Source organism: Littorina saxatilis, linkage group LG1 (assembly GCF_037325665.1).
Source record: "Littorina saxatilis isolate snail1 linkage group LG1, US_GU_Lsax_2.0, whole genome shotgun sequence".
NCBI lineage: Eukaryota > Metazoa > Mollusca > Gastropoda > Littorinimorpha > Littorinidae > Littorina > Littorina saxatilis.
This window is the reverse complement of record NC_090245.1, coordinates 45,134,866-45,162,365: the sequence shown is the minus strand read 5'-3', so window position 1 is coordinate 45,162,365 and position 27,500 is coordinate 45,134,866. Positions and strand designations below refer to the sequence as shown.

At 41.9% G+C, this 27,500-nt stretch overlaps 2 protein-coding genes across 2 annotated transcripts in view; one reads left to right on the top strand and one right to left on the bottom strand.

Annotated features, from left to right (window-relative positions):
* Window positions 1-27,500, top strand: part of LOC138975763 (sodium-dependent dopamine transporter-like) — a 69,351-nt gene that overhangs the window by 27,829 nt on the left and 14,022 nt on the right. The window contains exons 6-10 of the mRNA XM_070348546.1: window positions 30-273; window positions 3,136-3,274; window positions 4,243-4,377; window positions 5,060-5,163; window positions 8,825-8,949. Of these exons, the coding sequence (XP_070204647.1) occupies window positions 30-273; window positions 3,136-3,274; window positions 4,243-4,377; window positions 5,060-5,163; window positions 8,825-8,949 (747 nt within the window). The remainder of the gene's footprint in view (window positions 1-29; window positions 274-3,135; window positions 3,275-4,242; window positions 4,378-5,059; window positions 5,164-8,824; window positions 8,950-27,500) is intronic.
* Window positions 12,043-27,169, bottom strand: LOC138970892 (uncharacterized; the record flags this gene model as incomplete). Its single annotated transcript, XM_070343471.1, is given in 10 exon segments — window positions 12,043-14,248; window positions 15,320-15,397; window positions 15,841-15,945; window positions 17,516-17,626; window positions 18,089-18,235; window positions 21,056-21,109; window positions 22,433-22,681; window positions 22,965-23,169; window positions 24,868-25,004; window positions 26,771-27,169. Coding segments are annotated over 10 exon segments (1,511 nt in total), but the record flags the coding sequence as incomplete, so codon positions are not given.

Below are 27,500 nucleotides of genomic sequence, written 5' to 3'. Positions count from 1 at the left end.
CAACAGCTATAATGATTTCTGTTTTTTAGGTATTGGTATGGCGTCATGCTTCATGGCGTACGTCGTGGCTTTCTACTACAACGTGGTGATCGGCTGGAGCTTCCTCTACCTCTTCTCCTCCTTCTCCTCCGCCCCCCTGCCCTGGACATCGTGTTCCAACGAGTGGAACAGTGACCGGTGCTGGGAGGGGGGCTGGACGGACGCCAACAACACTCCGGCCAACAGGACCTACAACAAGAACACCTCTCTCACGTCCACGCTCGAGTTCTTTGAGTGAGTTTGAAATCATGTATACAATCATGTATACAACCGGGATCTTTTTTTCTTTCTTTTTTTTTGCGCAGGAAAAGAGTATCCTACTCAATGACTAACACTAACAATCTACAGCTTGGATGTTTTTTTGTGCAGAGTAGGATCGAATGTTTTGCTGAAAGCTTTTTAAAATTTATTTTATTTTACTCTAGCCGGGTTTTCCCGTCTCACGTGCCCCTAACAGTTCAGAAACATCCTGCTTGCTGCCGCGCGAGCAGAGAAAATGTTCCCTGTTTATCTTCACTGCCCTGGCTGCAAAACCCCTCTACGCGGAGGTGTTTTTAGACACGTCAGACACAGGGTGCTGAAGGCTTTGGCGTGAGGACGCAACACTGAAATGTCTCTTTGTCGCTGAATTTATTCTCTGTTTCACTCTCTTATTTCAAACTACACCCCAACCCCTCTGTGCCTACCCTCCCCCCCCTCCTCCTTCTCTCTATATATTTCGTTCCTCTCCCTGCAGGTTGCCCTTATTCATCTAAGAGGACTTGACAGAGAATTTCAATTACAGGGGCGTACACACAGACACGTAAAGCAACGTGGCTTCTATTTGCATTTGCTAAATACAGAACCATCTATCGGCTCGGAATGGTTTTCTTTTTGTAAAATGAATGTACATCAGGTGCTAGTAGAGGCGCTGCTGAATTTGTCGTTTTTATTTTTACACCGCCGCTCTCTCGATCACTGAGGCCTGTTGATGTTCGGGCCGATCTGTTATTGTCTTAGAATGCCACGTTCACTGGATGTTTATTTGTTAGCAAGGCTAAGGCCATGTCAGAACGCCACGTTCGTTGCGGATATATATTTAAGACACTGTTAATGTTCAGTAGTGTGTGACTGATTAAGAGTTTGCATTAAAACAAACAGGAATTCTACCTCATGATTACCCCGATAAGTGTACAGTCGAGTTATTCATCCAGCCTTCCAACCAGCAAGCCTACTAACGGATCTAATCGCCTTGGAATCAGCTAGGTTTAAAAAAAGAACAACAACAATAATTCTGTTGCCACGTGATACCCCATCCCTGTCGAAACTAGTCTAGTCAGTGGGCCTTGACACCAAGCAGGCAATCATGGGTTCAAGAGTACGACAGATAAGCCCGTTAAAGGCACAGTGCAGCTCACAGCCTTCGTTTTGCGTTTTTGTTGCAGCTGAGTGCATTTACAGTTCAAAAATCCTCCTATGGCAGTAAAACAAATCCAAAACTACCCAACGACGACATCTGTGAAGCTCGACAGTTTCTTGTTCACGCGAGTGCATAAATTAACCTAGTTATTACGTGGTGTTTGGTCGGAGTTCGATTCAACTGAGTGATTCCGGCCTCCATTTTGTTTTACACAAACTCATAATGACGTCTGACATAGTTTGCTTAGTGACGTGTCTTTTTGTGCATGATGTGGTGATCTACCTGATCTAAATTTAGATCCAAAAATAGGTCAAGACCAGCCGGGTCCGAGTACGAAATTAATTCGTAAACAAATCGCAGTTCTTGACTCTTTGGGTGCAAGTCAATGACACTTGGTAGTTCTTCTAACGGATAGCTGCCTGAGGTATGACTAAAAGCCCCAGGGGCTCCGTGCACCTGGATTTGACAAGTTCAGTACCTTTAAGCATCTGGCCAATGGATTAAGGTTTGAGAACACGAAAACCTCAGACGCAGAAAACACAACTAAAAAGAAGATTTAGTCGTACATCAACATGAGTTTTTCTGTTTTTTTTAATTTTATTTTACCCCACCACTTGGTTACAAAAGAATGTCAGGGAAACGCATACGCAATGCGCATTTACATTCGCGCCATCGCGGATTCAGAGCGGAGTGACTGTTTTCTTCTCAATCGACGGTCGAAGACATCATATTGATGCTGCGTTTTGAGCTTGCACAGCTCCCAAACAAATATGATTGTGAGACACTCCAGTGCATTAAGAAAGTTTTCATTTGATAGTGCCCTGGCACTTCAGTCTGATTTGAGTGTGTGCATGAATAATGAACTTCAGAATTATAAATCAGTTAAAGCATAAATGACTGTATTGGCGACGGATCAATTAGTCACATAGTCGATAATTTTTTGTTGTTGATATATTTTGAGCTTTTTAGTCTTTAAAGGGTCAAATCCATCTGAATATATACATTCTTTATGCAACATTCAAAAACCTGAACCGTTTTGTTTTATTTTGCTCAAAACTCTGTATGCCTTTGTACAATGTCTGTACATTCCGTACATTCTGAGTTGAATTTTGACAAGCCTGTGTGCTGGGACTCCCTGGGCTTTCAGAAGCTTGAAATATCCAAACTAAGAATGGTAGAATCCATTTGTTTTTGCATGATAATTAGCATCCTTTTGAGTAACTCCATCGCTGCCAAACATCGGTTAGTAAAACATTTTTTTTAATATATCTCTTTCATTTTGTGCGCTGTCACAAATAATCTACAGAATAAATTGGGAATGGATAAATATTACAGCAGCATAATAAATGAATGTATCGGCTATGTACATGTCAATCAAATCTGTCTTCAATATGCCAATTTATGTTCTCATTTCAAACGCGGTGTCCTCACTGTTCACAAACGCAAGTGATTGGAAGATGTTGGGTCACGTGTGCTATCACAGTGTATATGTCAACTTGTGGTCTGATTTCAGACGCGCTGTTCTGAGCATTCACAAGAGCAAGGTATTTGCAGATGTGTGGGTCCAGTGGGCTATCACGTATGCTAACTCAGTTGTTGTTCTTATTTCAGACGCGGTGAGCGTGTACACGAACATGGGATTAGGAGATGTGGGTCACGTGCGCTATCACATATGTTAACCTGTTTTGTGGTTTCAGACGCGGTGTTCTCAGCGTTCACAAGAGCAAGGGATTGGATGATTTAGGTCAAGTGCGTTGGCAGCTCGTGCTGTGCACGCTCCTCACCTTCTGTATGCTCTACTTCTGTCTCTGGAAAGGGGTCAAGACCACAGGCAAGGTCAGCATCAATATTCATCATTTACCCGCAGTTAAATAAGGGGGTTGGAGGGGATGGCTGGGGATGAAAATGTACGATTTTTTTCTCTCCAAACAATTTGTTTTCAATTTGGCGTCAAGATATTTATTTATAGAGACTACATAATAAGATTCTTGTTCAGTTGTTCAGTAAGGGTTCTACAACTACTGCATTAAACAATCACTATTCACTGTACTGTTTCATCCTGACAATACTCTCGATGTATGGTTGTATACAGATATGAGTATCACGCTTTGCTTTACGTAATAGGTGGCGTACACAACAAACATCACACTGGTTATACGGTTGGTATATATAACGGCCACTATGCCCTATATCATACTGACCATACTGTTCATACTTGGGGTCATATTTACATCTTGACTAGTTGTGCATATATGATTTGTTTTCTATAACAAGTGGTATATATAACGGCCATTATGCCCTACATCATACTGCCCACACTGTTGATACATTGGGTACTATTTACATCTTGACAAGTTGTGTGTATATATGACAGCCTATGATTTGTTTTCGATAACAGGTGGTATATAGGCTTATAACGGCCACCATGCCCTATATCATACTGACCATACTGTTTATTCGTGGGGTCATATTTACATCTTGACAAATTGTATATATATATTATTTGTTTCCTGTGACAGGTGGTATATGTAACAGCGACTATGCCCTGATCATATCGTTGATACGTGGGGTCATATTTACATCTTGACAAGTTGTGTATATGTTACAGTAAATTCATCAAACCAGTCAATTTGTAAATTCACTCCGTAAATTTACCAATTTACTGAAAAATTCAGGAAATTTACAAATTTACTGAGTTTGACACCCAGGAAATTTACAAATTTACTGACAATTTCAGTAAATTTACAAATTGACTGGTTTGATGAATTTACTGTAACATATATATGATTTGTTTCCTGTAACAGGTGGTATATGTAACGGCCACCATGCCCTACATCATACTGACCATACTGTTGGTACGTGGTGTGACGCTACCAGGGGCGGGAGACGGGATCAAGTTCTTCATCACACCTCACCTCGACAAGCTGGCTGATCCTGGGGTACACTTTGTTTGTTCGTTCTTTTGTTTCTTTTGCCTTTTTGCGTCAGAGTTGCGGTGAGCAGCAACAACGACGACGAGTTAAAAGTGGAATAATGTGTCGCACATTATTTGGTGCCATGCACCACTATCCAATTTGTTGTTGTTCATTTGTAATCAAACAAATTAACAAACCAACAAATATTGTAAAAAATAAAAAAGTAACAAACCAATTAACAAACCAATACCAAGTGAGGAAACAAAACAAATTAATTAACAAAATCGAACGATAAAATACTTTTCTTTTCGTTTTCCTTACCTCTGCAAATTAACCGAGGTACTTTTCAGACAGTCCTGCACGAGAAATTGAAAACAGAGTAGTTTTTTTCTTTCGTTTTTTTAAATACATTATTTTCCTTTTTTTTCTTTCTATCTTCTTTTCGCGGGGGCGGGGGGGGGGGGGGGTATTATTGTTTATATGTTTGTGTGTATTTGTCTGTTTTCCCTCTAAATTTATGATTTTTGTTGCAAGGGTAGAATGTTATTTCTAATTTGGGAGTCATGCAAATAAGCATGTAATAAATGACTATGACGTTTTTATTTACATTTTTGAAATCACCAGGGTCAGATGAACGATTCTTAGCATGTCCAGGGTAAGAAAGGCCAGTAGAGTTGTACATTTTCTTCATTTCTTTCACAAACAGGTGTGGATAGACGCAGCCATACAGATCTTCTTTTCCGTGGGAGCGGGTTTTGGCACGCACATTGCATATGCCAGCTACAACAAATTCCACAACAACTGTCAGAAGTAAGTTTTACATACTCATAGCGTCAATAATTCGTATCCCGGAGACACTTTGCTATGGAGACGCAATTCTATTGAGGGTAAAAAAATCCCACCCGGTTTAGTTATCAGTCGTAAAAGTCATTGAAGAAAAAAGAGAATCCTGAATATTAGTAATCTGGAGAGACATGAAATCCTCCCAGATGCCATGTCTGTCACTTTGGATACGACGCACCAACTGCCTGTAACATGTCTCAGTGCATTAATGAACTCTGCAGAGATTTTTAAAAAAAAGAACAAAAAAAAAGAAACCCGCCTCATGTTGTTGCCTGCAGGAATGTGTGGGGGCGGATTCCTTCAGGAAGCATGTATTATCGTGCGTCAGTTTTTTTGTGTTTTTTTTTAACAGCTCGGTGAATTGTGTTCAGCACCGATGCAGGTTAGGTCGGTTCGCACGTTCGTAGAGCGAGTTTGGCAAACATGATTATACATGTACATACATACGTTAGTGCACCTGCTGACACAGTCTCTGATTCATTAGAAAACACAGAGTGATAGGCAGTTGCATGTGCAGACTAGTATGTATTTGCGTGCGTCAGGCAAATAGGCGGGCAAATAGACAGACGGACAGTTAGGTAGACAGACAGACGGACAGACACGCACGCACGCACGTACTCACGCAATTATACGTAGACACACATGAACGTACATACACACACACACACACACACACACACACACGCATGCAAACAAACACGGACACACTATCACACTAACGCAGACGGACAGACAGACAGACAGACAGACAGACAGACAGACACACACACACACACACACACACACACACACACACACACACACACACAAAAACACATACACAAACAAACACACACACACACACAAACACACACACACACACATACGCTGAATTGTTTATTTTTTACTCCAAATCTGAGATTGCTAACTTAGGGAACATAATAAGCACTTTTAAAACTACGTGAAATTAATCATTTTTTTATCGTTGATTCTTTATATATATATATAATTTATAAAAAAAAATATATACTTTGAGCATACCAAACTTGAGCATATCCGTTTGATCACAACAAAGCTTGGACACGTGTTGCCCGTCTCGGGATTTGAACATGTGAGCCATACTTGCGAATCTTTTTTCGAGTGAACTGCCCAGCCGTAACCAGTAGATTCACATCGAAGAGCAGCAGTTATGAGGATAGAAGAGAGAGAAAAAGAGAAAGGGAGAGAGAGAGAGAGAGAGAGAGAGAGAGAGAGAGAGAGAGAGAGAGAGATTGATTGATTGATTGATTGATTAAACTTTATTACAGAAGGATGGAGATTTTAGGCATTGCCTAGTCTTACAATCTGTCCTTGCAAACAAAGACGAGAACAAAACAACACATGAAAAGAGTATATGGACACTACGAATTTGACGAAACATACATTTGGTAATAAGTAACATTCAAAAGCAAATGAAAAGTTATAGATTAACTAAATAAAAACTATGAAGTATAAAGATAGCAAAAGTAACAATGATAATAGCAATGAAGGCAATGATGATGATTTCATGGTAATAAGATTAATAACAATAAAATAATAATAATGATAATAATAACACTAATAATAATGATAATAATGAGTGCAAAGTTACGTTCAATAAGAACATGAGGTCCTGAATAAAAACAACAACAGCAAGCAAACAAATAGCAAGTCAAGTGTAGAAAAACAACAATCATAAAAAGAGAATCGTATCCCGTATCTTTTTCCATGCATAAATTGCATACACGCATGCTAATATACATGTGAGAGAGAGAGAGAGAGAGAGAGAGAGAGAGAGAGACAGAGAGAGAGACAGACAGAGAGAGAGCCTGAGAGAGAGAGAGAGAGAGAGAGAGAGAGAGAGAGAGAGAGAGAGAGAGAGAGAGAGAGAGATTGATTGGTTGATTGATTAACTGATTGCTCTTTAACACAAACGGATCTATAGAGGTTTTAGGCACACGCCCAGTCTTACACCATGTTGTCCACATAATACACATCAACAAATAAAGTACCATTTCAGTTAAACAGTTACAGTTGGTATATAAGGCAAGCAAATAGACAGACAGAGAAACAAGTATGCAAATATGATACAAGATAGGAAGGCTAAACTATGCGGATAAGGAACTGCACTTTAATAAACGTTAACCACTATAATCGGTCTCCCTGTTAAAGGATAACATTTTTGCGAGTGGACTAAATGAACAAAAGTCAACAGTGCATGACATGATTAATAATAACAATTCATGGTCATGATTTTGATGACCGAAAAATCAAGCATTTCCGGGTAAGCTTTTGCAGAGAGATAGATAGATAGGTCGATTGATGGAGAGAGAGAGAGAGAGAGAGAGAGAGAGAGAGAGAGAGAGAGAGAGAGAGAGAGAGAGAGACAGAGACAAAGAGACGGAGAAAGAAACAGAGACAGGCAGAGGGAGAGAGAGAGAGAGACAGAGACAGAGACAGAGACAGAGACAGAGACAGAGACAGACAGAGACAAAGAGACGGAGAAAGAAACAGAGACAGGCAGAGAGAGAGAGAGAGAGAGAGAGAGAGAGAGAGAGAGAGAGAGAGAGAGAGAGAGAGAGAGAGAGAGAGAGAGAGAGAGAGAGAGAGAGAGAGAGAGAGAGAGAGAGAGAGAGAGAGAGAGAATTTCGTGCGCTTACAAAGAAATGATAAATTAGCATACATCCGGCAGAGAAAAACAAATTTAACTCCATATAGTTACGCGGTACTAAGAAGCAGGCATGGCAAGTGGGCTAAGGACTATATTCGAGAAATATAAATATATCTGAGTAATATTATAGATGATGATGATGTTTGAATAAATATATTTAATGTTACCGTCAATGATATAAACCATTTTCAACATTTAAGCTATTGTACTCTCGTTTTATCACAGGGTAACGTGACAGTGAGAGCCATATTAAACAAAAGTATAACAATTAATCACCTGTCTTGTTCACACAGGTGATACGAGTAGTCAGTGACAGTGACAGTGAACACTTTTATCTTTAACTGACGGTAGTAATGAACAATATGTCCTTACTTTTCTCTCTTGTTCACACAGGGACATGACAATAGCAGGGATAGAGAACAGTGAATTCATTAATCTCCTGTTAGCAGTCTATTTGTTTTTGTATTTTTATTCTTCTGTTTAGTTTTTACATCATTATTCTTGTGTCTGTTTTTCACACAGAGATGTGCTAGTGACAGTGACAGTGAACAGTGCGTTATTTCTTTTCTGTTTTGTTCACACAGGTAATAGTGACTGATCAATTACCACTATCTATCTGTCTTGTTCACACAGATATGTTAAAGTGAACTGTTTGACTAATTATATGTATTGTCCAAAGAGGGACGTGAAGGGTTACATTGATAGAACACCGTAGGGTGAATTATTTGGTGTAGCACGAGACCATTACTCCCCACAACAGGTGTACCAGAACAAAATTCGTACGACATTTTTACTCCCCTCACGAAAAAAAAATGTAACGTACTCCCCCGTAATAGAAGGAAATTACGAAATTGTTACTCCCCTCACGAAAACCTTACTCCCTTGACGTATAAATAACGAATAAATGACTGCACCCTAGTTTAGTTTTAACAAATCATTCTTGTATCTTTTTTCGCGCAGGGATGTGATAATCACGGTGATAGTGAACAGCTTCACTAGCATCTTCTCTGGATTCGTCATCTTCTCCTACCTGGGCTACATGTCAAAGAGATCGGACAAAGACATCTCCGTGGTCGCCACTGAAGGTACGTCCGTTTGTCAGTTTGTTCGCTCAATCCGTAAGTGTGTCCCGGGAAATTGAAGAACGCATTGAAATTGTGAGTTCCGTTTGTCAGCCTGTTCTCTCGGTCCTAGAGTGTGTCCCGGGAAATTGAAGAACGCATTACAGTTGTGAGTTTCGTTTGTCAGTCTGTTCTCTCGGTCCTAGAGTGTGTCCCGGGAAATTGAAGAACGCATTACAATTGTGAGTTTCGTTTGTCAGCCTGTTCTCTCGGTCCTAGAGTGTGTCCCGGAAAATAGAAAAACGCATTAGAACTGTGGGTTCGCGGCCTTTACACCAAAATTATCAGTTTGCCTACTCGGTGAGATGGCGATAGATTGTTAAAGAACGGAGACACTTATATTGAGTATACAAGCGGCGGTGATGTAGCTCAGTCGGTAGCGCGCTGGATTTGTATCCAGTTGGCCGCTGTCAGCGTGAGTTCGTCCCCACGTTCGGCGAGAGATTTATTTCTCAGAGTCAACTTTGTGTGCAGACTCTCCTCGGTGTCCGAACACCCCCGTGTGTACAGGCAAGCACAAGACCAAGTGCGCACGAAAAAGATCCTGTAATCCATGTCAGAGTTCGGTGGGTTATAGAAACACGAAAATACCCAGCATGCTTCATCCGAAAACGGCGTATGGCTGCCTAAATGGCGGGGTAAAAAACGGTCATACACGTAAAATTCCACTCGTGCCAAAAACACGAGTGTACGTGGGAGTTTCAGCACACGAACGCAGAAGAAGAAGAAGAAGAAGAGTATACAAGTAGAGGTTAGTTAGTTAGTTAGTTGTTGCTTTTTGGGTCCAGCGGACTATATAGGCCAAATCAGGACCCCTCAAGTAGAGGGTCAAAACATATATATATATCCCATGACCTCCCTTCTTTGTCTCTGTTACTTCAGTATGGGTATATATGTTGTATTTTTATAGCTCAATAAATACATCATGGACTCCAAAAAATATATGATAGTGCAGATTCCGATTTGGGCAAAGGACTACTTTCCTCCCGACCTTTGACCTCGCGCCGAACAATGTGACACATTTGTATGAAGTTCTAAAATCGTATTGCACGGCTCAGAAAACCATATCAGTTGCACGCAAAAATGAATCTCAGAACTGATCTGATGTATGAGATGCAATAAGCAAAAGTTTCTTTCATTATGAAAGCAATGCAGGTCGAAAAAAACGAACATTCAACTTACAAGATAACCAGATGCTAGCGAACCAAAACAAAAACACGAGTACCCTCCCCTTGCATCGTTAGCAGACGACTTTTGAGAATCTGTCGGTAGTGTGTTTTGGTGTGCGCCTTCAGCTATCAAACATCGGCTGTTTCACGTGTTTTGCGAGCAAGTCTACTCTTTTGCCTGGCTCTGCAGTAAGTCCACATATTTTTCCGTAATCCAGTCATATTCCTTCAAAATGCAATCAATCGGCGGTGTCGGACAGACGTGTCGGTCGCGTTTTCCTCTCACCCATACCAGTTTAAGTTCATCCATGCAAACACACTCGCAAAACAGTTTATCACGTAGATACATTTCAAATAGGGAGCAAATGGTTAAATCTAAACCTACATATTTGTTCCCTAAGATTTGCTTCTCTGTCAATAAGCCTAATTACACACGTTCGAGAAAAACAACGTGGAATCAATTCTGAATCGAGTAAGCCAAATGGGTCCCAAACCCGTTTCGCCCGTTCTGCCGACCTGAAACGCAAAACAAAAGAATTGTGCGCTTCAACTAAATTAATTTCTATTCTACTTCATTACTTTCTTGCAACTTATGAACCTTTACTTAAAGCTTTTAAATGGTCTGAAAGTAGTGTTACCGCGTACTTATCGATGCACTCATTCGTTTTATTTTTTCAGCGACGGTCACTTAGTTTAAGGTTGCAAAAGGGCTAAGTCTCGCTGGCAACAGTTTTACCCTGCACAGATCGCAACAGTGCCGCTAGTAGTCTACACTTTGTGTTTGATGGTAGAATGGGATATACAGATTACAACACTCGTGGTTTTTTATATGGCTTGTATTTCAGTCAAGACCCAGCGGGAATATCAATCGAGAGCCACTCGCCAGAGGCTCGTGTCTCCCGATGATATTCATCCGCTGGGTCTTGACTGAAATACAAGCCATATAAAAAACCACTCGTGTTGTAACCTATACATATATACACAACACAATAAAAAAAAGTCCAAAACCAAGCCAGAATGTTGCATCTTTTTAAAAATCCAAATAAAAAAAGAAAAAAAAGTGTTGGACTTTTTATTGTGTTGTATAAATTTAAAAAGTTGTCCAGCATTCATTGTGTGGAGTGGTGCAGAGGAAAAAGAGTTTCTTGAATTCTGTATAAATATATATATATACACGGCTTGTGTGTGTGTGTCTGTCTGTCTGTCTGTCTGTGTGTTCACGATTCACGGCCAAAGTTCTCGATGGATCTGCTTCAAATTTGGTGGGCATATTCAGGTAGACCCCGGACACAATCGTGGAAAATTTTGAACACGTGCGTGCTCTCAACGCGCAGCGCTGAACCGATTTTTGTTTTTCTGTACATCCATTCCCAGTAACTCTTCCTTATCTTCTCCAGTGTTTTGCGCGTTTATCTCCCTTCCTTCGTACGGTGCGCCGGCGAAGCCGTCGTACACCCGGCAAAGCCGGGTCCCCGGCGAAGCCGGGTATTCGGCTCTACTTCTTCCCGGCGAAGCCGTACCCGGCGAAGAGTGTATTCATCTAGTATATACAGGGCCGGACCAAATGAGTTGTAAGGGGGGGGGTTCCTCCTTTTTGGGGGGGGGGGGGGGCAAATCAGCGAAGTGGCGAAGCCACAAGCGCGCGCCTGCAAAGCAGGCGCGCGAACTAGGGGGGTCCGGGGGCATGCTCCCCCGGAAAATTTTTGAAAAACGGTTAAAATCTGTGCAATCTGGTGCATTCTGGGCCTTGTTTTGAGGGTTAAGAGCAGCATTGTTTTGGTGCTAAAACTAGTAAAAAAAAAAAAACCACTCAAAACAAGGTACATGCTTTTTCCAGGGGTGGGGTTCCGGAACCCGGGCCCCCCCCCTGGGTCCGGCCCTGTATATATATATATAGGTATTGTATATACCTATACGTGTGAACGAGCACGAGTACATGTCCATCCACGCTCTTACTCTACGATAAGAGCAGTCCTCCGCTTGGACATATACCACAAATCAAGAGCCTGACTGCTTCCTGTGTACAGTTGAAACTGATTGCCGATTCGATAGATTGGCTCGCATAGGCGTCAGTTACTAAATGACCTAATTCAGCAGAATGATCCCGCTCTTTTGGGGTATGTGACCAAGTGGAGTGATTCCTGCACCTGAGGTTAAAGTTTCGACAGATTCTTGGTGATTTTAATTACGACCTGGTTTGAAAAAAAGGATGCAAAATGGTGCAATCTGGTGCATTCTGAGGATGATCATTACCAGTTTCAGGCAGCAGATTTTGTCACTGATTATAACCCCCAAAATTGAAACTCAATGTAAAATAAAGAAATGCATACCTCATTCAATATTTTTATATTTTTATATTTTTATATTTATAAGGTGGGTCCGGAAACCCTAAACCCCTCCCCCCTCGTCCGCCCCTGGGCGGGGTCAAGGGGCAGAGCCCCTGGTGGGGGTCAGGGGGCGAAGCCCCCCGAAGCTGATGGGTAGGTCATATTCTAAGATAAGAAAATGGTCGCTCCTTGCATGAAACGGCATAAAATAAGCAATAATGAAAAATGTTTTAAATAAGTAAGGTACATGTTCAGGCTAGGGGGGGGGGGGGGGGGGGGGGGGGGGTGCGCAACCCCCATAACCCCCCCGGTAGTCCGGCCCTGATGAATGTATTGATCACATTGGTGGGGCAATAGCTCAGTCGGTAGCGGCGCTGGCTTCACTGAAACCAGTTGTCGCTATCGGCGTGGGTTCGATCCCCACGTTCGGCGAGGGGTTTATTTCTCAGTGTCACTTTTGTAAAGACTCTCCTAGCTGTCCGATCACCCCCGTGTGCACGCATGCGCACGATAAAGATCCCAAGTTAATAGTGAAAGTCTCAGGGCTTGGAACCATGAATACACTCATGCAGGGGAAAACATGGGTAGCGCCATACTGTATAGCGGCTCACTTTCCCCAGTGAGAAAGCAGCCCGACACTCCATGAGGGTTACCTCACAGAACTATATTAAATCGTATCCTTATCCTTATCCAGGACAATTACCCCAGGATCATCACCCCAGACGGAAGTCGCGGTGTCCCTTATAACAAACCCAAAACAGATCAACAGAGAAAATGGGAATTTCGCGTCATAGGTTTTGAATGCATTTTTGGAGATTGTGTTACCAAACCGAACTGTCTACCAATTACACGCACCATGCCATTTTAGAAAACCAAAAGCCATGCCATTTTAGAAAACCAAAAGCCATGCCATTTTAGAAAACCAAAAGCCATGCCATTTTAGAAAACCAAAAGCATCTCGAAGGAAGAAATGTTTAGTGAAATCCATGTTAAACAGTTGGACGAATGAAGTTTGACGTCCTCCCCTTACGGTCAGGCCATTAGAGCTAGTGATGCGGGGGAAAATCCCCGGTGGGTATGGTGAAGTGTATATGTCGTGCCGATTTCACGGAATTGCCGAATTCGCGGAATCGACGACATTTTTGCCCATTTTGCGTAATCGGCAAAACGCTGCCCATTTTGCATCTTGCCGAAAATGCGCAAAGGCTTCAAAAACTTGCCCATTTCGCAAAAGCGGCAGCCAGTCTTATACATTTTGTGTTACCAGAACACTGCATTAACGTTGCTATACCTCCCTCTTATGGGTTTTATGGTCTGTGTTGGTCTGTGTCGAGCACAATTCCGAAAATGCACGAAAACTACACTTTTTGCGATTATTTGCCTTAACTCATTGATTGTTGCGATATCTATCCGTTCTAGCATCCAGCTGTCTTCATGTGATAATATCCAAGGCATTTGAGAACTTTAAAACCAAAAAGTGGCTGCCAATTTTGTAAAACGGGCAAGTTTTAGAAGCCTTTAGGCATTTTTGTGTAATAGGCAGCGTTTTGCCGATTACGCGAAATGGGCAAAAATAGTGCCGATTCCGCGAATTCGGCAATTCCGTGAATTCGGCACAACATATATGCACAACTGTCAATTGTTTAATTCATGGCGTTGCAAACTGCAAGGGAAATCGCTCGGTGAAATCGAACACTGTCCTGGAACAAGAAGTTGCTTCTTTTGCTGCCAGACTCTCGAGCTAGATGTTTCCGTACATTACATTGTCTGCAAAAAACAAAGCAAGAAGACAGTATCAGTTGATGAAACTTGCGTTAATGTTAAGTTATGCAGTTGTCAATAACAATAACAATAACAATAACAGCACTTTATTGTCCATTAAAATTTTACATAACAATGGAACATTTTCTTCGGCACACCCTGCCTGCCTGTAAACGATTATAACAACAATTGTATAAGACAACACACATAAAACATAAAACATAGGTTCATGTATGTAATAACAAGCACGCCTATCCTATTTCCCAGAACACTGGCCTAAAGTGCTGTCCGTATTATCTTTAAATTCAACAAAATGTACAGATAAAATCTAAATTATTGTCATTATTTGTCTGTGCATCTGATTTGCGGAAAATAGACGTTGAGTGAGCACTTGAGTGTCAACGCATGTTGTTAACGAGCTTATATAAGGGACGGTGTCACCTGTACTTAAGGGTTAAGGTTGAGATTGAGGCAGGCTTATCTAGGGTTTAAGACTGGGCTAATGAATGGATGAAATATTTAGGTTCAGTCTAAGCCATTTCTTTTCTGTGTTAAGCATCCTTTGAACACATACCATAAATTAACAGGAAGGTTGCTTTGTGAACGGAGGGCAACTGTCTGCCAAATTAATGTGGCAGACTGACACTGTTGTCCAGTATAAAACTGATTCAGTAAGTTAATAACATCTCTTCACAAAAAGCAGCCAGGCTCTTGTTTTTATTTGTTATTTATTTGTTATTTATGTTGAGGTAAAGGGACGCTCTTGTGCAATGTAAAAAAAAACCAAACATGGAACATATTGCAACTGTTTACAAGATGTTTTACACAGGAAAACAGATACCCTACTTATTTATCCAATATATCTAGAAGGCGACAACCGCATGGCAACAGCCCATGTTTGCTTTTTCACCTGTTTTAAATCGTTGTTCTGAAAAATCCTTTCAATCGAGCCGGCCGAAGCAAATCCAGCAATACAACGAAGGTCACGGGAAACAAGTGGATTCACCACCATTCACTGGATAGCGCTTTTGACAGTTGCTACTGAATTTGAAGCGTTTAGTTATCTCTAAATCATACCGTTCATGACGTCGGCGCATCGAGCTTCCAAGTTGCCGTAGATGTTGGAGTTGGTTGGCCGACTACTGCTGTTTGGAGCTGAAATAAAAAAATAGATCTGCATGTTTCGTTTCGAAAAAAAGAAAAAAACGTCCGGGGATATGATTCCCAGGAACTCTCATGTAAAATTTCATAAAGGTCGGTCCAGTAGTTTGGTCTGAATCGCTCTACACACGCACAGACAGACAGACAGACAGACAGACAGACACACACACACACACACACACACACACACACACACACACACACACACACACACACACACACACACACACATACACCACGGCCCTCGTCTCGATTCCCCCCCTATGTTAAAACATTTAGTCAAAACTTGACTAAATGTAAAAAGAGAGGTGGGAGGAGAGAGAGAGAGAGAGAGGGAGAGAGAGAGACAGAGAGAGACAGAGAGAGAGAGAGAGAGAGAGAGAGAGAGAGAGAGAGAGACACAGAGGGGGTGGGGGTAGGGGGGGATAGGCGCCTACCAGACTGGGACAGTTTGGGGTTGGCGACGGTAGGCATGTCCATGACCTCGTAGTTTTGACCATCCAGGTTCTCCTCCTTCCTCAGAGCGTCATAGCCCACTCGTGCTGCACGTGAAAAACGTAACAATAGGAAACAAGGTCATTTTTTGTGCAGCTCTTTTCATTTAGTCAATTTTAATATTTAAACGTTGTTTTAATTTTTTTTTCTCCAAAATTGAGGCCGCACTTTGGCTACCTCATGTTTTAAACAAATTGATTAAAACTTTGGTCAGACATTCTTCGACTCTGTCCGGACTATGGCATTGCATTTCAGCTTGCAATTTTAGGAATTATGTAATGAATTTGTTTGTTAAAAAGTGATTACAATTACATTTTCTCTCCCATATTTCAAAATGATTGCATTGTATGTCATTGTGTCCTTTATGTCAATGAAAACCTTGCAAATCGACGTAATGCAAAGCATCCGGTTATATCTCGTCTTCGACTCGTCGACATCATTTACTTGTCTCGTCAAAATATCAGACCCTGACGCACGCTGAAAACACAATAACTGTTAATGTTTTTACATTTAGTCACGTTTTGACTAAATGTTTTAACATAGAGGGGGAATCGAGACGAGGGTCGTGGTGTATGTGTGCCAGTGTGTGTGTGTGTGTGTGTGTGTGTGTGTGTGTGTGTGTGTGTGTGTGTGTGTGTGTGTGTGTGGGTGTGTGTGTCTGTGTGTCTGTGTGTCTGTGTGTGTGTGTGTGTCTGTCTGTGCGTGTGTGTGTGTAGAGCGATTCAGAGTAAACTACTGGACCGATCTTTATGAAATTTTACATGAGAGTTCCTGGGTATGATATCCCCAGACGTTTTTTTCATTTTTTCGATAAATGTCTTTTATGACGTCATATCCGGCTTTTCGTAAAAGTTGAGGCGGCACTGTCACACCTTCATTTTTCAATCAAATTGATTGAAATTTTGGCCAAGCAATCTTCGACGAAGGCCGGACTTCGGTATTGGATTTCAGCATGGAGGCTTAAACATTAAAATTGTAATTAAAGTTATTTTTTTTATAAAACGATCCAAAATTACTTTTATTTTATTTTTCATCATGTTCTGATTCCAAAAACATATAAATATGTTATATTCGGATTAAAAACAAGCTCTGAAAATTAAAAATATAAAAATTATGATTAAAATTAAATTTCCGAAATCGTTTTAAAAACAATTTCATCTTATTCCTTGTCGGTTCCTGATTCCAAAAACATATAGATATGATATGTTTGGATTAAAAACACGCTCAGAAAGTTAAAACGAAGAGAGGTACAGAAAAGCGTGCTATGCAGCACAGCGCAACCGCTACAGCGCTAAACAGGCTCGTCACTTTCACTGCCTTTTGCACTAGCGGCGGACTACGGTCATTGTGAAAAAATGCAGTGCGTTCTGTTTCATTTTGTGAGTTCAACAGCTTGACTAAATGTAGTAATTTCGCCTTACGCGACTTGTTATTTTTGTTGAGCGTACCCGCGCTTATAATCACTCTCGCGGCCACTTGGTGCAGATAAGGTGAATCAGGCTGTCATCCGTATCAGGCATATGGTAAGATAACGTGTTCGACCGTTTTCAAACGCCCCCTTCATATAGGCAGCCGTACTTTGTGTAAGTTTGAATTTTTTTTATTTTTTTTTTTTACCTTGCTCAACTCTTGCCAGATCTTCAATTCCCGGAGGTGCGTTTGACGGTCTGCTTAGTGCCTGAAGGCGTGGGCATGGGCCACTCTCATCCCTCTGTTCTGATCTTAGTCCTTGGCAACAGAACAAAATGTATTTTTGTAATGATGGAAGCCCTGTTGTTAAGCTTGTCGACAGAGAGGATATGTGTTGCCTTATGGGCACAGTGAGACACTTCAAACAGAAGAAAAAAATCCATTGTATTTAAAACCTGAATGATTTCCTTTGAATCACAACTTCTCCATCGCATATACACCATCCTGACTTAGTCCCCTTGACCACAACTTGACATCATTAAAATGATCCCTGGAAGAAAAAATACCGTTCTCTTGGTCTGTGGTACCTTGGTTCAGCTTCCTTGAATGTAAGACAATATTCTTGATATTACCCGTCAAGCCTGATATTAGTTGTGTGAAGTCTACTTCCCGAAGCTTGAGGTTTGATAAAAAGACTTTGCAAAGTCTTCGCGACGTCAACTTCGGGCTCAATGAAGGTTGGCCTTAACATACTGTCAGAAAATCAGTCATGTAACTCACTGTTTTGAGGGACGCCGCGTCTCTTTCTGCACACCACAACGACCACAATGATGGTGACACAGATGGCTGTCACCGACAATCCACCACCAATACCTATCGCCAGTATGTGTGTGTAAGTTAGTCCAAGGCTGCCGTCAGTACTGGACGCTGTCGACAAACAAAAGAAAACTTGGTTTACAGGACTGGAACTAGTGTGTTGATGGGGTAGGGGTGGGTGGGTTCCGGAAGCCAATCCTCCCCCCCCCCTCCCCCCTTACCCGGCAAATTTTCCCAAGGCGAGACTCAAAATACCCCTTTTAAATGCTAAATTCCAAGAGCATCTGGAGGGCAAGGCAAGGCCCCCAGCCCTCACCCCCCTATCCCGTCTGACCTGACCCAGTACCCCTACCACATGTTGGGAGCCCCTCACACAGTAGGCCCAGCCTTGGTTAAAGGCACAGTAAGCCTCCCGTAAACCATCACAGATACTGTCAGGCTTTTACACACAGTACAAACACCATTTCATTTACACACTCACCGCTTTTGAACATCCTAGATGCCCTCCGTAAAGAGCGAGCGATTTTCAAAGAATTTATTTTTGCGTGGTTAAAAATTACCCCTGAGCCATCGCGAACCCAGTTTCCTTTTTTCACAATGTAGTCGTCAGTTTGTGATTTCAATGCGACTTGCTGTAAGCTTATCTGCAATAGCACGTTATTATGTACCTCTGAATCTAAACGCAACAAACGGCTGCGATTCACACGAACAAGAGCGGTGACAGTTGACTGTTCAGAGGAATGGGCGCTAAACACAACCGTCGTCTGTTACGAGAAAGACGGTTTGCGTGACCCTGCTTCCGGGCTTTTCTTTTTTCAAACTTTCAAAACTTCGAATTGTACTGATCTTGTCTTGATGAAAAAAGAATTCTTTTATAATTTAAAGGCATATGTACTCGATGACTATACACGCTAATTGCTTTACCAACAGCTGGAGACATGCTAAATTAAGTTCCCTGCAAAATATTGTGGTCTAGGACCCCTTCAATGTTGAGATATGTTAATTTTCATTTTGATCTGGATCGTCCTATTTATAGATTTGGCAACACATGTAACGTTGATGCAAGGGAGCTAACACCGCGGCTTTGTTGACATCCTCACTTTTTCAGAGGCTAGAACAAGCTGTAATGCATGTATTATGGTCCGCGCATGGTGACATATCGTCATTATATGGTCTTATGGTGCGTTTGACATCGATTATGGGCAAACTACACTTTGTAAACACGGGAGCGCGTACATATGCCTTTAAGAATGCTTGTGTAACAAGCTGTCAATTTATTATCTAGATTTTAAAAGTTAGTTCTAGCGCCAAAACGAGGCGCCTGATTTGCTGATCAGACGGTCCACGAAAATAAATTCTTTGAAAATTGCTCGCACTTTACGTAGAGCACCTAGGATGTTTTCAAACGGTGAGTGTTTAAACGAAAGGGTGTTTGTACTGTGTGTAAAAGCCTGACAGTAGTTGTGATGGTTTACGGGAGGCATACTGTGCCTTTAATATTCGGGTAGATTATTTTTTATGTAAACGATCATGGGGACCACAACAGCTCTGTTAAGGTTTTCACGTAGGATGAGAGCATCCTTCCAACACATACCAACGATCTACATTCTGGCTGTTTTCTGTGCTCAGCTGGAATCAAGTTGGCACATTGACATAGGTTTCACTTTCGAAGTTGATACAGAAAAAAACCACTCTGCACAGAAAACATGCAGTTTTTTTGTTTTTTGTTAGAATGTGTCCAAACGAAAAGATGCTCTTATTCCAGGCGATGACCTTACATGACAGAACTTGATTGTGTTCACGCGAAGGAAGGTATCTCTAAAACCACAGTCCTTCCCGTGTACACGATTCGGCTCACAGTCCCAGATCTTAGGCTTAGGCATGGGCCAAGAGTGAAGACCATCCCTCCACTTGGACAAATACCAAAAATCAACAAACTAACTGCTAAGTTTGAAGAGTTTTATTGTCATGAACTTCTTCTTCAGCGTTTCAGAATTTTTCTGGTTACGTGTGAGCTCGTTTGCCAATTTGGGTTCCCCACACTATACTCTGAGAGCATAGTCAGCTTACTCCGCTTTCGTTGAGTAGGCATGCTGGGTATTTTCGTGTTTCCATAACCCACCGAACTCCGACATGGATTACAGGATCTTTTCCGTGCGCACTTGGTCTTGTGCTTGCGTGTACACAACAAGGGGGTTAAGTCACTAGCATGAGACGAAAAACCGAGGTCCCTTCGTGTACACTACATTGGGGTGTGCACGTTAAAGATCCCACGATTGACAAAAGGGTCTTTCCTGGCAAAATTGTATAGGCATAGATAAAAAATGTCCACCAAAATACCCGTGTGACTTGGAATAATAGGCCGTGAAAAGTAGGATATGCGCCGAAATGGCTGCGATCTGCTGGTCGATGTGAATGCGTGATGTATTGTGTAAACAAATTCCATCTCACACGGCATAAATAGATCCCTGCGCCTTGAGTCCGAGTCTGGAGATACGCGCGCGATATAAGACTTCATATAACATAAGTTGACCTGGGAGATCGGAAAAATCTCCACTCTTAACCCACCAGGCGGCAGCGACCGGGATTCGAACTCACGACCTGCCGATTAGGAGGCCGACGTCTTACAACCACGCCACTGCGCCCGTCGTCAACTAATGTTTTAAATAGTTGCTATAGTATTATAGTTGCTGTTAAGTAATTAATTCATCAAACTCTGCACAGAAAGCAATCAGGGTATTGCTTTTTGGTATGTTTTCAAGTGGAGGGATATGCTTGTCCCATGATAAAGCCTTGGCAGAGATAGTGAGCAGATGTGTTTTCTCGGGAATGACTGTGCATCGAACGTTCCTTAAACATGAAGAAAAAAAAGAGACAAAAGAAGGAAGACAACACAAATTTGGAACGTAGCAAAAATCAGCAGGTCCGTACCCTCAGTGACGCAGGCAGGACAGGTGTAATTTACGTTGTTTGAATCAGGGCTCCCTGAAAAAGGAACAGAAACATATGCAAACGTGCTTAACAATTTCTGTACACATTAACTGACAAAAATGCAATGGTTATGACGAGATATTCACTCCATGTTTCTGTCTCACACTCTCACATTAAAATCGCTGCCTCTGAACAACAGTTTAGATTCCATTCAGGGGTCGCACTGAGCGGAAATTGCCAGTATTTTATCTGTTGAAATAAGAAAATACAGGAAAAAGAGAAGCATTACCAGTTGGTGTTTCAACTGACAGATTTTTTTCTCCAATTCACTTTTAGCATAAACCCAACTCATCTGACAGGTTTTTGTGACATAATGACCTATTTCAGTTTGAGACAAGATTTGTATTCATGAGAACATACCTTGTCGGTTTTCCTGTGTCTATTTTAAGAGGGAACTCTCTGCGTCATCTGTCTTGAAAACATGTATCGATTGGTCTACGTCATATAGCTTGTTAAACTGTTTCTATATATATGCTTGATCATAGGCATATGATCTTTTAAATTTATTTTTAACTTTTACTGGCTCTGTCGACACCCGTGTTTAACTACTTGCTCCCCTTCATGTTATAAACCGGGCGTAGGGTGTCATCGATCGTCCCGAACGAAATCTTGAAATTCTGGTTAGGGAAATCCTTTTATAAAATGACGTCAGCGCCTTTCGGCGATTGGTCCATGTATTTCAAAGCGAATGCCATCGTAATGTTGATCACACTTGAAATTAATGCTGCTTGAGTTAGCTTTCCAAACTGATACGAAGTGAACGTGAGCATATAGGGTTAGTTATTAACTTAACTTACCTCGAACAGGGAGATCGACAGAAGGTACAGTACACAAATACAAACGGAGAGACTCGGAAACCGACGAGTCGATACTGACCCTTTTACCCATGAAGGACATACAGGGTGGTGCCGTAAGTGATGCATATCCTAAGACGTAAATTCAGAGCGGTACGTTTGGATCGATATATCGATAGAAAACATAATACTTGCCTCAGTCATTTTGACTTTTGGGATTTAGTTGTGTGTCCTTTGCTCCTTATAACTGACTATAGTTCGCAAGAAAGCAAAGCGTACAAAGTCTTCAGTGAGTGGACTTGGAATGCAACAAAGTAACAACTGACAGCTACATCTAGGTCTGTTGTTCTACCGGCGAGAGTAGCACATATAGTGTTTACTAGTTTTCAAATGAACATTTGTGAACACTGTATGTTTATTATGCGTTCTTTTTGGGGGGGCTAGAAAATCTATGCACTGTCTTCAAAACGTGTTACAGAAATGTGCTCAAAAGTAAAGTACACATGAGTCCCTGTCAACTCACACGATACATTGAGCGTGTAGGTAAGCTGGTCAAAGACTTTCGTGTTCCACATGAGCTGACAGGTGAAGTTGTGTCCGTTCTGGTCACGCTTGACTGGACCTCGCTGCAGGTGGCGCGAGCGTTCTCCGCTCCACTGCACAGTGCTGGGAGGGATGCTCGTCCCTTCGTAACTGCACGTGCAATTTAGCGGGTCTCTTTCGGAGATGCTGCTCGGACAGCTGTGGGTCAGCTTTGACAGCGAAGGTCGTTCTAGACAGTATGAAGTTATCGGGTTAGCTTCCGAAAAAATGTGTGAGAGGGTGTGTGTGTGTGTGTGTGTGTGTGTGTGTGTGTGTGCGTGTGCGTGTGTGTGTGCGTGCGTGCGTGCGTGCGTGTGTGTGTGTGTGTGTGTTTGTGTGTGCGTGAGAGAGAGAGAGAGAGAGAGAGAGAGAGAGAGAGAGAGAGAGAGAGAGAGAGAGAGAGAGGGGGGGTGGGGGGGGGGGGCTGATTCAGCTGACACACATATGTTCATTGTTTAATTTATCAAACTTACGGATTTCAATCAAAGTGTCATTGGTGGACACCGTCACCGTTCCATTGCCAGGCGTGATCTGCACAGAGTAGCTGTAAATCCCGTCACTAGAGGGCAGTGTTGCGTTCATAAAACAGGAACCGGAAACTAATTTCTGCCCGGGAAGTGACGTGTTCTTCATTGAAACTCGGGAGTCCACAGCCTCATCGGATGAATTCGTAACGTTCTGAAAAATAAGTTATAACACCCCAAAACGATGATTTTTTCCACACTCACATTCGAATATAGGCGGCATAGAATTATTATTTCTGCTGGTTGTATTTCTTGATTGTCCACTTAAAAGGTCAATAGTTTGAAGTATGCAGATGTTTGTACGAGTGTACATGTTTGATTTTGTCTTGAATTGAACGGTCCAATAATTCATCCTTTCTTATTTTTATTTTTATTTTTTGGACACTATTTCGGATGCAAAACTGAAAGCACACAGATTTTTTCCCCCAAAAATTGCATCGTTGTAATGATTCCCGATCAAACAAATACACAGACACAGGCAGGCTTACGGACAGACAAATAAACAAATAGGCAGAACGGACGGAGAAAGGGACAGGCAGACAGACCGACGTAATTTTTTTTAATTGTTTTATGTCAGACGTTGTGTGTGTGTGTGTGTGTGCGCGCGCGCTGCAATCAGGTTTGCGATTACAGTACATTTTAAGCATGTGTTTGAAGAGTTTTCGGTGTGAAATGTGCGTTTGCACAGCTTAGATGCAAATTGACCTGTTTGTGAGGCTTTTCCTGCACGAGTCATTAATTGGTCGTTATTTCTCGTGACTCGTTTTGCATTGACGTCCACTTCAAAATGGACGTTCTGGAGAGTCATGCGCGACTTTCCTTGTGATACTTGCGATTGCTAGCTTCCTCATTCGAACCAAAACTTACAAAATAACAAAGTTGATATTTTTCCTTTTTTCTTTTCCCCTAACTTTTCACTTACACATTGGGGAAGGAGGGGAAGTGGGAGAGGGGGTTGGTACATTTATTGTCAGTTGAGACTTCCTCAAGGAAATTCGGGCTGCTCCCCGTGGTGAAAAGCGTGCAGCAACGCAGTGGTGCTAACCATGGCGACATGTCCGATGACATTGCTCGTGTGTGTGTGTGTGTGTGTGTGTGTGTGTGTGTGTGTGTGTGTGTGTGTGTGTGTGTGTGTGTGTGTGTGTGTGCGTGCGTGCGCGCGCGCTTTTGTGTGTGTGTGTGTGCGTGTTTTTGGGGGGAGGGAGGACGCTAAATCCTGCTTTTTTAACCCCACCAATTCAACTCATTATCGTATTTCAAACAAATGATTATAATATACTTGTGACAGTAAAACAAATCTGCAGTAATTCCAAAAAATAAAACCGACGACGCAAACAGAGCTTTTAAGATATTCTTTTAACTTAACAATAACGTTAACATCTCGATAAAACGGCAAAAAATAGGGTCGGTAGGTAAGTTACTTTTGTTGTTGATTTTGATTGAAGCTTGTTAGTTTTTATTTTAACAGGTGCATGTGGCTTTTTATTGGCGGAGACTCGCTCGAGCTGCGTTTCCTTAATGGCTGAGAAGAGTAACTGTCCTTTTAAAGTCTGCAAAATTGAGTTTTGTCAATTTATTTGATGTTTTTGAAGTCTAAATAATGGGGCGGGACGAAAAAAATAGGGTTAGTTGGGGAATCGGAAACAATGATTCATTTTCTAAGCCTTATATCGATGTCGATACAGTACGCAGAAATATAACGGATAATCAAAGTTGTGCCGAAGATAACCCAATATAAATAATACGTATTCACATTTGAAGAAAAGGGGAAGGCTGGCGAGTAACCAAAATTATCATATTCAAAGATGCATACACAGTTACATGACCCACAAGAGTATATATGCCATCCTACCATGTTCCTCGCAAAAAGTTGACAGAAGTATCTGCCCATCCCAGAGTAGGTGTCATTGATGTCACACTGCGCGGACAGCGTCCATGGAAGGGTGTCCTTAACGTAGGTCAGATTACATTGCGTCTCTTGTGCTGGGGCTGCAGGAAATGACATTCATCAAAAAAATTTTTTTAAATTAGTCAACTTTATTACCCCGTTCCTGGGAAATTGGGGTCGCTTCCTCACAGCGGAGAGCTAGAAGCAACAAGAGCTGCGCTGCCTCAGTAGGTGTATGCTTGTTTAGGTGTAATCAGTCATTACACTTATGGCGGAATTACCGAGGTCTTTAACACAGTGACACAGGGTAGGACGCGGATACTGTCTCTGAGTCTGTACATAAAGTTGACCCGTGTCCGTCCCGGCCTGGATTCTAGGGTCACTAGTGAAGTGCTCTACCAACTGAGTCTGAGCTACCCGGTGTAACATGAGAAAATTACTCCCACGAGATGTTTACTCGGGAGTAAAAATTTCGTACGAAAATGTTACTCCCTTTACGAAAAAACGACTCCCCCATAACACGAGAAAATTAATTCCAACGACAGGTGTGTTTCGAGTGAACATTTCGGTCGAAAATGTTACTCCCCTGACGAATAAATAACGAATAAATTATTCCACCCTAACACGAGCAATGTACTGTCCACGCCAGGTGTACGCAACTTGTACTCCCCTGTCTCCTGTTAGTCTTGGTGGTGGAAGGGGTGGAGGGAAGGAAGCGCGACATGTTTTTGCGCGAGATCACATATTGGCATTATCCCTTCGCCCGCATCCCATTTTCGCGCACCAGATGTTTACTGGAAGTAAAACATTTGGGGAGTCAAAATTTCGTGGAGGGAGTAATTTGTTCGTACCTTGGGGAGTTCTTTTTTTGTACGAAAGGTGTAGGCTACTCGGAGTAAGAATTTCGTACGAAATTTTTACTCCGGAGTAAATTTTTCGTGGAGTAAAAATGTCGTGTTACACCCGCGGCCCCCATCTTCCTTTGTGTGTAAAGGAGTCTACACACCATCTCGATTTCTGTTCAGGCTTTTACATGGAACAAGCATTCTTCCACCTGGACACATACCTGTAATGTGTATGCTGGCTGCTTCGTGTGCATAGTGGCAAGATTTTGTTGTTGAATTGTCGACCTTATTAATGAAATCAGCAAAACTGTGCCACTAATGAGTCAGGTTGTGTCATTTTGATATGTGTCCAGGCGGAGTGATGCTGTCATTCCATGCTTGGGCAGACACTGTAGGCATAATTATAATGTACACCCCTCTCCAACCTATCCCAACCCACCAACCTGACAACTCTCTGCCAAGTTTAACCATCCTCCTCGTCCTCCTCCTCCTCCTCATCATCAACAACAACAACAACAACAACAACAACAACAACAACAACAACAACAACAACAACAACAACAACAACAACAACTTTATCAAACAAGCACGAAGAAGAAAAGGAAGAGAAACATAAGCAAGTTCAGGAAAGAAAAAATACCACCACCCCCAAACCATCCACCCCCCAATCCCGTCACCCTCATCCCCGGAATAAGACACGGTGTACTCTATATAGGTAATTCTATACCGCCCGTCATAAAAAAGGAACTAGGCAGATGCGTTTGAGTGCACATCTTTGCGATGAGGCCAAGTATTGTACAACCAGTTACATGACTAGACAGGCCGCCCAGTCTCCTATCAAATTCCACCAACAGATTTTATATGAGGTATGTAGTGTCTATACAGTGGAACCTATAACACAAGCAGCGCAACAAATCAAATTCACAAAATTAAGGTTCAGACGTTAAAGCAGCTGCCTATTTTTTTATATTTTTTTTAATGACGGTTAGCATAGTACACCGAGGAAGTCCATTAGTACTCACACACTACGTCGATCGTACACTGGACTTGCTCCGTATCATGGCGACACATAAGGGTATTCCCAACCGCCGCCGTTTCATGGTCTGGTGGAAAGTCAAACTTATACCGACATCCGGTTGTGTTGAATGTGTCTAGAGTGAAGGTTACTTTTCTTGGCAATGTCATCGACGAATTGCTGCACACACTACTGTAAAATCCTCTGAGCGTTGCCCCACACCACGCAATGGGAGTGCTTGTGTTTGCATCCTCGTCATGGAAGATCAGATTGATGAAGTACTCTGAGCCAGGGAGAAGAGTCGACCGACATGAAAATTCGGTGTACAAGTTGTTTGTGTTACCATTTAATTGAGAGTCTGGTATTTCAAGTACGCCGTCTCTTCCACATGGTTCAAACGTAAGAGCTGTAATAAATAAAATAAAAAAAACAATGAGAAAAATACGTAGTGCATGGTACGCCTCTCTGCAGTTTCACAGACACATTTGTGCACGTTTTTGAATGAAATAAACCCATCGTATAATTGGATTATACAGTATATTACATATCAACAGCTTCACTGCTCTCTGTCCAGATTAGGGATGTCTTGCTCAATCAATTTGTGAGGGAAAAAACCCACCTTTATCAATCTGCGAAATTAATTCAGCACAAAAGTTAAACTGACTCGGTGCATGATGCAACCAAGTAGTAGATTATTGGTGTGTAACAAATATAAAGAATGAAAAAAGAAAAAAAAA